Here is a 10,911-nt window from a genome sequence, read left to right on the forward strand (position 1 = left end):
AAAGGGCTGGATAACGTTTTTCATTAGATCCGATTGGGTCAAATAATATATTTTAAATTCTCTATCAAAAAAATTTGTTTAACCTTAATCATATTTATTTAGTTTCGAAGCCAGATAATGGTCGAATTTGGAGCGAAAATGGAGCAAACTCGGTCATAACTGGACAAATGTATGGAACAAATACACGCATAAGAACAAAATTGTGACTTGGATAAAACTGCCCTTCTTCAAACAATAGCAACAACGTGTTTGCTATCACCACTTCATAAGGAGGATCCAAAGAAAAACCAATACAGTAACAGTAACCAATACCAACAAATAATAATACCAGTGTGCATTAGTGATAACCAGTGGCAGGTAATCACCGTCAAAAGCACTAGGTTTGCTGTGATTCATCATTAGACAAGTTAATGGTATGCTGATTCGTCATTAGACGAGTTGATGGTATGCTGCGAAAATTTCAGAACGCAACGGCGCAGTTTATTCGCCTTTGGGTGTACAACAAAGGAGTTAGTACACAAGAAAGCTCGGCTGTTAGCTGTCGGATACATGTAGTGTACAAACTTCTCAACGATGAGATTTAACAGTTTACTGTACAATTATACAACAAGAGCTCTTTGGAGCTACCAGTTCAGCTGTTGCATAGGTGTTCCCTTTGGCTAAAGGAAAAACCCTGAACCCCACTGGATCTTGGAGGGGGCCAAGTAAAAGCCGAGAAAAGAACATGAGTTACTCATCAGACGTTGCATGTTACCGTCTTCCCGTGGTTAGCATTCACACTGGAACGTGGAGCTGGGGATACATCTATTATCAGGCGCGATCTTTCGAACGTTTATGTCACTGGCTGCCCGGGCGGCTTGAGCGGATACGTGTATTCTGTCCATCAGATTTACCTTGGGTGCCTCGAGGATTGCCTTTGGGGGTGACAATGCCCACTGCATTGCCCAGATAGCAAGAGGCCGCATGTATATCAGTGACCTGTAATGCCCATCTGTCGTCCATCCTTCTGGTGTTTGGAACCAATACCTGCATTACCACATAAGAGTCATGTCAACTATAACCAATATTCTTTCTTCTTTGTTAAGAACAAAAAAAAATCTTTGTTAAGGACAAAATGTGGTTTGGTTGGCACATTGATGTTGAGAATTGCATGGTACAAAGTAACAGCCATCAGCACTAGACTGATTACAGACAGCAGCACAAAGCAAGCAGTGGCATATAATTTCTGCTCGTAAGTGAACTGACAGGACTCTGTTTGCATGGTATAAATTTAGTACTCCTAAAAATGATAATGCCAAAGCTAAATCAAGTATGACTGCAAACAATTTAAAGGGTAGGCAGAGCTTACCCGTATCCATCTTCTGACCACCCAGCTAGAAATATTCCTTCTGCAGTGATAAATCCTTGATGCTCCATTCCATGGAGCAACATGTTTGCTGCAACACCGTAGGTAACACCCGTCCAAATTTCCCGAGATTGCATGCATGTCTCATCCACCTTTCCCTTGGGAGTCATACCATTTACAGCTCCCATCCGTCCTCCTTTTACCTTCATAACATTGAACTCAAATATTTTCTGGAGAGCACTTCTTATCTTGTACTCATCAAAAATTGGAGGCAACCCTGACGATGCGGCGTACCACTGTCCTGCAAGCTGATCAGCCTGAATGGATAGGCTATTGCTGCTTGTACCACTGTCATAGTTAAAATAAGACCCATTCCATAACTTTGCCTCGTACACTGCTTTAGCTTTGATGAACTTCAGCTTGTACTTTTCAGCGTATGGGCGATCCCCAAGGCGATGAGCCATTGTAGCTGCAGCTTGGAGTGCAGCAAGCCAGAGGCAACCGCAGTAAGCACTAATTCCGCGAACAGTCCAAGCATCATAGGTTTGATCAGGAAATCCATCATTCTCAATCATACCATCACCATCTCGATCGAACTGATCCATGTAGTCCATCGCTGCACAGACTGCAGGCCAGACATCTCTACCAAATGCCATATCACCTGTGGCAGCAAAGTCTCTGTATACCTGGAGTACAAACTTGGGATTTAGATCTTTCCATTTGCTTGTATCATGTATGTTGTAGGCATTCATTTCATGCCATGGATCGTGTGTTCCTAGGTCATGAGGAACAGCACCTTTGACTTTCCGGATTCCTGAGGTACCATCAGCCAAAAATTTGACTCTCCGCCGATCTTCATACAGAACAGCATCAGCAAAATCACGTTGAATACTCAGCTCTATTTTGGGGAACAAATCAAGGAGAGCAAAAGAAGCATAGAAATGCACATCATATGTATTCCACATGATGTACTCCACTCCCTCCAGGTACAAGAATTTTCCAACATTTTCAGGGCCATCCTTGGAAATTAGGTAAGGAATTGGTTCTTGCAACCCATTGGTTTGTTCAGGCATGTGTGATCCATGAACCGCGGCATACATTGACACACTACGCTCTTCACAATTAGGCAGGTCATCTCCAGTAGAGACTTGCTCTGTGTCTGGCTTGACATGGTTATCTTTAACTGATTCCGATTTAGCACCCTTTTTGAATGTTTCTGTTGGTTACAAGCAGGGCTTGATTTTCCCTCGATCGCTGGAGGTTGACCATCTACATGATCAAAAGGAAGAAAAAAAAAACATATATAAGGATGGAAACACATGGAAGGACCAGAGTGGATGCTAAACTGGAACTGGGGTAATTGGAACATAACTTTGAGAATAAAAGAAATACTGCAACTGAAAAGTAAGAGGAAATCATCCTCGTGCAATCCAGTTCTTACACTATGCTAGACACATAACCATAGAAAAACATGACACAGCATTTACCTGTCCAAACAGTCCCTCCAGCTACCAGAAAGTACAGCTCGTTAAAAAGGGTGAACTTGTACCTGCAGATAAGACGTTCGCTAAGTTAAGACTAAATAGCAAAGTTTAAAGGAGAAACAAAAATACATAATGTGAGGTAGAAGTATAGAGTACCTATGGCCATATTACATTTTTATGTTAATGTGAGGTTGAAGTATAGAGCACCTATGGCCATATTACATTCTTATGTTCAACACATGTATGAAGACACCAATGAAGGGATCAGACTGCTACATGAACTGGAAGAAGCTTACATAGAATGAAATACATGCATTACCATGTGCAAGGGTATTTTACCCAATCATATTTTGGCTAAGATGACACCAGAGCTAGAGCAGGACTATGATCGAGACCTATAAAGTTTCTATTCAGCTTTTAGTCCGATGCGATGGTTGGATGATGGTTGGAGCCAATGTAAAGAGAGGGAAGCCTACTTGAGAAAACAACCAGTGGAGCTGTTTTCTGAGCCGTCGGCCGGTCCGGACGGTTTAAACAGGCCTGGAATCGCGCACTAACCTGACCACTTTCCAGTGGCTCCTCTGGTTGTGCTCCAGTTGCAGGGTTGAAGGATCGGTCGTGGCCGCTCCAGTCGAGGGGTTGGTTTGACCGGTGCAGAACCAACCGGCCCAGAAACAGCCCCAAACGGCTAGTTTCTCCCGTAGGCTATAAAAGCCACCCCTTCAAGAAGGGGCATGTTGACTAGCATGAAATCATAATACCTTTCATACTCTCCACCATTGTTGAGGACCAAAAAGATTGAGGATCTCCCATTTCCCCCAACCAATCTCAAATCCCTTTGGGGAAAAGGAAGAGGAGGTCTCGAGCCAAACTTCATTCCCGACGTTGAGTTCATCGAGTTAGCTTGTTACTCTTGGTTTGTGGGAAACCCTAGGTGGCTAGGGTCGCCTGGAAGCTTCCAGGTTGTGGATTTTCTCCGAGGAAAAGCTTGTGAGCCTTTGGAGGCCACCTCAAGGTCTACCACTAGTGATTGAGGTCTTACTTTGTGAGGGAGGCTCAAGGAGAAGAAGGCGGCCTTCGTGGCGTTTGGGGACCCTTAGTGGTAACCCATACCTCCCAGCAGTGAGGTAGTCCCCCCAAGGGAACGAACACCAGGTTTCATCATCGTCTCCACGTGCCTTGGTTATTTCTATCCAAGCTCTTTACTAGTGTTATTTACTTTGTGATAGCCTTCGTGCTTGAAGTTCTGTTACCATCATATAGGTTGCTTCAACTAGTTTGCATTAGGCCGTTTTATTTATTCACAAAGCCTAAAATTGCTAAAGAATCAAAAGGAAATCTGTAGAACCTATTCACCCACCTCTAGGTTACCATCTCTATCCTTTCACCATGGTAAAAGACTAAGGCTCCGCTTGGAGTATTATTATTATACCTTCCGCGAGAAAAACGACTAAACACAGCTGAAATTTCTCAGTGGAATATTAGTGTTTGGGTACGAAACCGACTTCCTATTATTTTCTCAACAATCAAAAAGACTCTGCAATGCCTCCGTTAGCACCAGTGTGTTAGGATCGGAAAAACCAATACACAAAGTGAAGCACTCGAAGAGGAAGAATGAAGTACAGGTAAAATTCAGATTGATGCAACAAGCCTGGAAGCTAATCTAGCGGCACCTCCATGCATAAGCAACCTGGATCTCACGGAGGCACATCCAGCTACGCTGGATCCGGCGACGAGAGAACTCGGCTGGGTTGTACGGAGGCAGCAGTGGCAGTTGCCACAGAGCTTCTTCCTATCATGGCAGCCCCCGCGGACACATAGCTCGTCCTCCCGGTGCAGTCGCCACAGTAGCAACAGAGCGCATTCTCCCTTTTCGCCGTCGCCCGACACTGTGATTTTCTAGCGGACAGAAATAAAATGGGGCCTCAGGTGGCCCCTAAACTTTTTGGGGGGTTAAGGTCATGAACAGGGGGGGAGGAAAAACAGAAACGGTCATGTGAGTTTGCACCTCGGATAGAAAAATCAAGGCAGTTTTGGGGTCCGAAACTACAAACCATACTAGGCCTAAGGTGGATTGATCGTACAATGATGCCCAGCGTAACAGAGAAATGATAAGACATGTCTGGCAGTTGTCACGATATAGGTGCTTTTACAACTGAGCACAGGAATTAAGGGAATGTGTGCCCTTTCCCGAGAAAGACAAGTTGCAAGCAACACACAATATTCTGACTTGATCATGCTTTAAAGGTGGAGAATTCAATTATAATAAATATATATGGATAAAAAATGAAGTTCATACCATTCTGGAAGTTTGTCATCCTTGAGTATGGGGTCTTGCCACTTCTCGATCTCTTCTTCCCAAAGTCTGTATTCTGCAAAAGCGATCGTAAAATAGCATAAAGAAAACAATGGATAAAAAGTTGATAAGTGACTCAGTAACACGAGGACAAATATTGCACCTATCACAACAATACTACAGCAGTATTGTCCTCAGTGTATGGTCAAATATCTACGCACTGTTAATTGCTACACTGAGCTTGAATAGATACAAAATTTAGCAAGTCTAGAAAGTGACAAAAGCATACTTGTTAATGCATCGTGTACCAAATTAATAGATGATCTTTCAGAAGTTCCATAAAATTCGGTGTACCTCCTGCAACATGAGAAAATATATATGAGTCCTCTCATCATGATTAGTAGGCATTACAGCAGATTGACAGTTAGTTGCACATACTTAACTAACAAATTGACTTGTTAGGTACCACCATACCAATGAATTTTACGCATTCTGTTTTGCAACCACATAAAAAAAAAGGGAAGAGGCAACTAAGCAGAGAGCCCCATGTGTTGTTCCAAGGAAGCTTTTGACCATGTCGTAAGTGTTGATTCATAAGTATAATTCCTAGATGGAAGGCTAGCAAAATGTACACAGAATGAACAAAAGTGTTATCCATTTTATCGAAGCAAGAGCACACTAACCTGTTATATGTGCACCCCTTCTGAAACTTCACTTTAGGTGAGGACCAAGCCAAAGCAAATGCAACAGTACACCTACCATGTGGCTCCACCCAAGTAGATGCAGTGACAGCCGCACAAAGTGTCTCCCCTGAACAAGATGGCATACTAGAACCAGCATTGAAATTTTCCCGACTGAAGTGGCCATCCTGTGGAATAATCGAAAAATGAGAATATACAAAAGAAAAGCTGGATACAGAAACATAAAAAATGCTTCATAAGAGAACCAAGTCAAGAGAGAACTGGTACGGAAAAAAAAACACCTAGGCTGCATCGTTGGAAGATAAAGGTATCAACAACTACCTTTGACATTGTACCCCACATTTCCTTCGCCGAAACATGCCTTTCTCCAGAAAGGCCAAAAACAGGCAAGACTGTCACGCTCACATTCTGAGTTTCACAGGCAGCAATAGCAAAAGTAACTGGAGGATTATCCTTTGCTGTTCTGCAACATATAACAGCTTGTCAGCTTGTGAGTGTGCATAGAAAAACCATAAAGTTGATGACATCATTTAAAGCAGCGGGATTGAAACTCACTTGTGATGCAGAAGCACTCCTGACACTCCATCATCCCCACTGACAACATAATGAGATCAAGGCTGAGTACCAATGGTCGTTGGAGGCTTAACAGACATTAAAAAAAAAGTATATCAGCTGATGTACTTACATGAAGGGCTCATTGAAGTGTCCTCCTGAATGATGCGAAAAACCTCCAATAGAATTCTGTGTTTGACCAGAAATGTCAATAAAATATGCATCTGACTTTTGCATACTCTCAATTCTATACACAAATTGACGGTCAAAGAATAATTCAAATGTAAATGGGGGTCTGCCTTTTGCACAACCCGTATCTTCAGAATAGTTTTTTCACTCTTTTTTTAATGATGGGAGCCATGTCAAATAGTTACCTATCCATTCTTGTACAGCACGATTAATTTAATGTATAATCATATCTGACTTTCACAAACTCCCAACTTGACGATAGTCCTGATATTTCTTTAGTGGTAGCATTATAAAACCAGTTGTCTACATCAAACTCTACAAATTAGCTGCCTACCACACAAACTTAGTTTTTAAATGAACATCAAGCGCTACTGATCCTGAACCTCAGGAACAGAATATTAGGATAATATTTATCAAGAAGTATCAGAATGCAATGGATGACAGTCACAACTGGAGATGCCCACCAGTTTCATATTAAAAAAGGTTCTGCCAGCTTGATACTACGGCTGCATTGCTGAAGGTAACAGATTTAAAAACTGGAACACGCCGCATCAAAAGTGATCTGGGCCATAAAGCTAAAGCACAACACAAAAGTATCTTACCGCCCATGTCATCAGCAGGCTTACTTTTGCACGGTCTCTCCCAGTGTTCACCAGCTATAATCAAAAGAACAAAATTGAATGGTCAAGAAATTATACTGGATCAAAAAGGTTAATCTGCTTAAGAAGTAAGAACATATTCATGTGTAAAATATATATATGAAACTCAACTGGAATTCATGCACCCAATACCACTGAAATACACATTTAATTCTATGTGATGTGATATCCCAAGTTTTTTAAACCACAGCTGTAACTGGAGATGCTTTTGCATCTACTATGTTCTGAAACATTGTTCCTGTGACGAAAGTGATATTTAATACGAACCAACTGACCATATCAAAATATATTGCCAGATGAACAACTGGTCAGGAGTTTACCCCGTAATAAATATTGTGTTATCCAATATAACTAATTTATAGGGAAATAGAAAATAAGAGGCTATGAAAATACATATACAGAAATTAACAGTTTAGCATGAATACAATGAGTAAATCACTTACGGTGTACACAAATACAGATGTCGGAAGACTGCTATCTTTGTAATCATGAGGAATGAATGGTGATATCTGGCGGCATGAGATTTTAAGGTCAGGATCTGGCTCACCTGCATCATAGGAAAATTCATAAACTTCAGTCTGAAACATGTGTGGACTCGAGAAATGTTATTATCAAGTTTACAATAGCAAACTGAGGAGTGTATTCTACAATCAACACATAAGCTGGCTTGGCAACAGTACACCTAAGTATCACAGAGTGCATTGGTAAAGAAGCTTCCCAAATATAATAAAATGATATTCTTGGTACAAATTTGTAAGATGCAAGCCGCACGCCAACAGCTCCGTAGTGGCATACCATCGTAAACAGTCCAGGCCCTAGGGAACAATGCATGATAGGTAGAATGTTGACCACTCAAATTCCAGTCCCATGATGATATTCCAGAGTCGCTATAATTCCTGAAATCACGGAGGGCATCAAGCAATCATTAAAGTGTACTTTCTTCTGGAGAGGCCATGTCATGACATAAACATAATGTCGGACTACACAAAATGGCAGAGGTTCTTTTGATGCAGCGAGCCATGCTGCTCCAATATGATAATTTTGTATAACCAAACTGTATCAGAAACCTGAAAATTTTCTTTACATTTTTTCCTGTGGTATTGTCGGCTCTTGAATAACAGATTATACCAAAAATAAATGCAGCCGACTGATGCACATTATACAAGTTGATCTACACAAATACATTACAAAAGTAGTAAGGACATGAAGAAAAAAAGATACAAAAAACATGGTACAGGACATTCATATAGAATGGCTTAGCTAGAAAGTGATTGTGAATGAAATTGAATTAAATATTTAAAATTCTTATTCTGGAGTCTTAAAAAGCAAAAGAAAGTTATACATGCTGAAGCTGAGACTATTGCAAGATAGAAGACTGCGAGGTGATACTTTGCTCAGAACTAGTGGGCTTGAAATAAATAAACCAGGCTAAGGACTTACTTTAAACCTTCGTGATGTCCAGGAGCCAATACCGATGAGTATTTTTTATTCCCACCATCTCGTGTTACAAATATCTGAAAAAAGCATAATATTTAGGATTAGCTCAGGCCTCGAAACACACTTGTGAGAGAAAACAATACAAGGATATTGAGAAAACAGCACTAACATAAAATGCTAAACGTATAGCAGGTGTACATTTACATGCCAAAAAGAACATGATATACGGCGATTGACAAGAGTTTGCTAACAACAACAAAAAGAGAAGTGTGACATTTTCATCTCCAATAGGAAATTCATACAAGAATGATGTCTTTGTACAACCATGAAATACATGGCAGAGGTATAGCCAAAGTATCTCCACAATAATCCCCCATAACTGCTAACACCATCCAATCCGTAGTTGAGAACAGTAGCAACAACACAAGTACAAATAAATCCTTTTCAATGAGATTTATAGTGAAACAAATAAAATATGATGATCTGATCATGGTTGGGCATTATAAGATTCCCTTGAAGTAGTACTTTGAGCATTGGGGCACTCAAAACTCAAAATAAATACACTCAAATACACTGTTACTCCAGACTTTATCATCCGACTTAATCTTTCCCTTTCACGAGGAATAATAAAGTGAAAGGTTATTAAGCTGGAAACAGTAAGATAAGATAAGATGAGAGCATTACAGAAAACTGGTTCTCCATGACCGGTGAATTCTCACATAAACCAGGAATGATGTGCCAATTCTTGAACTCTCCCCTGAATCCTCTTGAAATGCTACCACTCCTGCAACAGCAGCCTACCGATCAAAATCTAAAGCATCCCCGATGCTAACACAAACAAAGGAGAACAAAGACAGAAACATCAGCCAGGAAGTCATACCCCATCCCTCCAAGCGGCACGCCCTGTGAAGCTGACGGCTTACACCTCTCTCTAGTGAACGGATCAATAGGAGCTTTCTGCAAGCACAAAAACAAACCCCGTTCTGTCACCATATCGACTACAATACGACGTAGATGTTTGACATGAGTATGTGCAAGACTAGAAGATGTTACCCTTCCATAGGAAGCCTCCTCGCGTACATACGACCAAAGCCTCACCCCAAGGGTCATCTGAAATTTTGGCATCTAAAGTTAGCAAATCGAACTAGTGTCGGAAACCTGTAATAAGCAGAGGCGTGGAACTCAATCCCTGCAACATACCATCTTCATTGCTTCCATGAATGTGACGCTGAATTCCTTGAGTATGTTGGCGTGACTGTTCAGCCGCCGCCGCCATGCCTGCTCCGGTGGTGACCCGCCGTCGAAGTCCAACTGCAAAAATTACAGCACCGCGATAAAAATCAGTACATCACACCGGTTCTGCGCAGCGCAACAGCGCAAAAAACGAAGCAGCGAAAAGAGCGGATGGATAAAAATGTCTTGGCGATCGAGACGAGAGCTCGTCTCACCAGTTGCAGCGCGGTCCGGGGGACGTACTCCTCCGGCGGCCAGGAGTTCTTACGGCAGTGGAACAGGTGGCCGCTCACCATCTCCGTTCACCCTCCAATGCCACAGCGTTTCCCTCCTCACCCCCGCCGCCTATCGGAGGCCCGAGCCGGAGGCCGCGACGAAACCAGGAGATCCACGGGTGGCAGGCCGGCTCATGAGCTCCACATAGCGCGTGGATCCAAGCCCCCGGCGCCGCTCCTTGTAGAGGCTCTGCACCTCGATCCGCCGCCGGCGACCGCCGTCCTTTCTGGGCCGATCCGGCGCAGCCGCGAAACCGAGGCGGGCTCGTTGGACTGGGACCTAGTCGGATCGAAGCCAAGTCCCCGAATGGAATTCGCGCGCGTGCTTGGTCGGCGCGTGCGTTTTGGTGCTGCTGCTGCTGCTGAGTCGTGTTTTGGCGAGCTGTGGTGGGGTGGGGAGAACTAGAAGCGCAGCTGCAGCTGCGAGGAAGATGATGAAAGAGGGGAAGTGGAGCCTCAACTTTTTGAGAGGGGGAGGAAACGACGGCTACGTGTGGACCTGCCGGTGTGCGCTTTGCGGGTGGCAGTCAGATAGCAGTTTCAATTGGGGTTTTCTACAGTAACTGTCTTATCTTATTTCGTTGCTTCTGGATAAACTAGAAAAACAAAAATTTGAGTTGAAAAATTCACATAACTTGAACATCTCAATAAAAACAGATAAACAATAGCATATAAGGGCAAGAGAAAAACAATGATGTGTAGATAAAATTGAAGCACAATTATGGCAAAAGTTAACAATT

At 42.5% G+C, this 10,911-nt stretch overlaps 1 protein-coding gene across 1 annotated transcript; it reads right to left on the bottom strand.

Moving 5' to 3' along the window:
• Window positions 1–411: 411 nt before the first annotated feature.
• Window positions 412–10,619, bottom strand: LOC124705536 (non-lysosomal glucosylceramidase-like). The gene is given in 19 exon segments (XM_047237238.1): window positions 412–1,026; window positions 1,349–2,555; window positions 2,558–2,614; window positions 2,833–2,894; window positions 5,129–5,201; window positions 5,415–5,482; window positions 5,809–5,993; window positions 6,148–6,289; window positions 6,382–6,420; window positions 6,512–6,567; window positions 7,170–7,223; window positions 7,670–7,773; window positions 8,022–8,122; window positions 8,667–8,740; window positions 9,348–9,447; window positions 9,544–9,620; window positions 9,717–9,773; window positions 9,864–9,974; window positions 10,112–10,619. Coding segments are annotated over 19 exon segments (2,907 nt in total). The 5' UTR covers window positions 10,193–10,619; the 3' UTR covers window positions 412–767.
• Between the last annotated feature and the right edge of the window lie 292 nt (window positions 10,620–10,911).

This window comes from Lolium rigidum, chromosome 4 (assembly GCF_022539505.1).
Source record: "Lolium rigidum isolate FL_2022 chromosome 4, APGP_CSIRO_Lrig_0.1, whole genome shotgun sequence".
Classification (NCBI taxonomy): Eukaryota; Viridiplantae; Streptophyta; class Magnoliopsida; order Poales; family Poaceae; genus Lolium; species Lolium rigidum.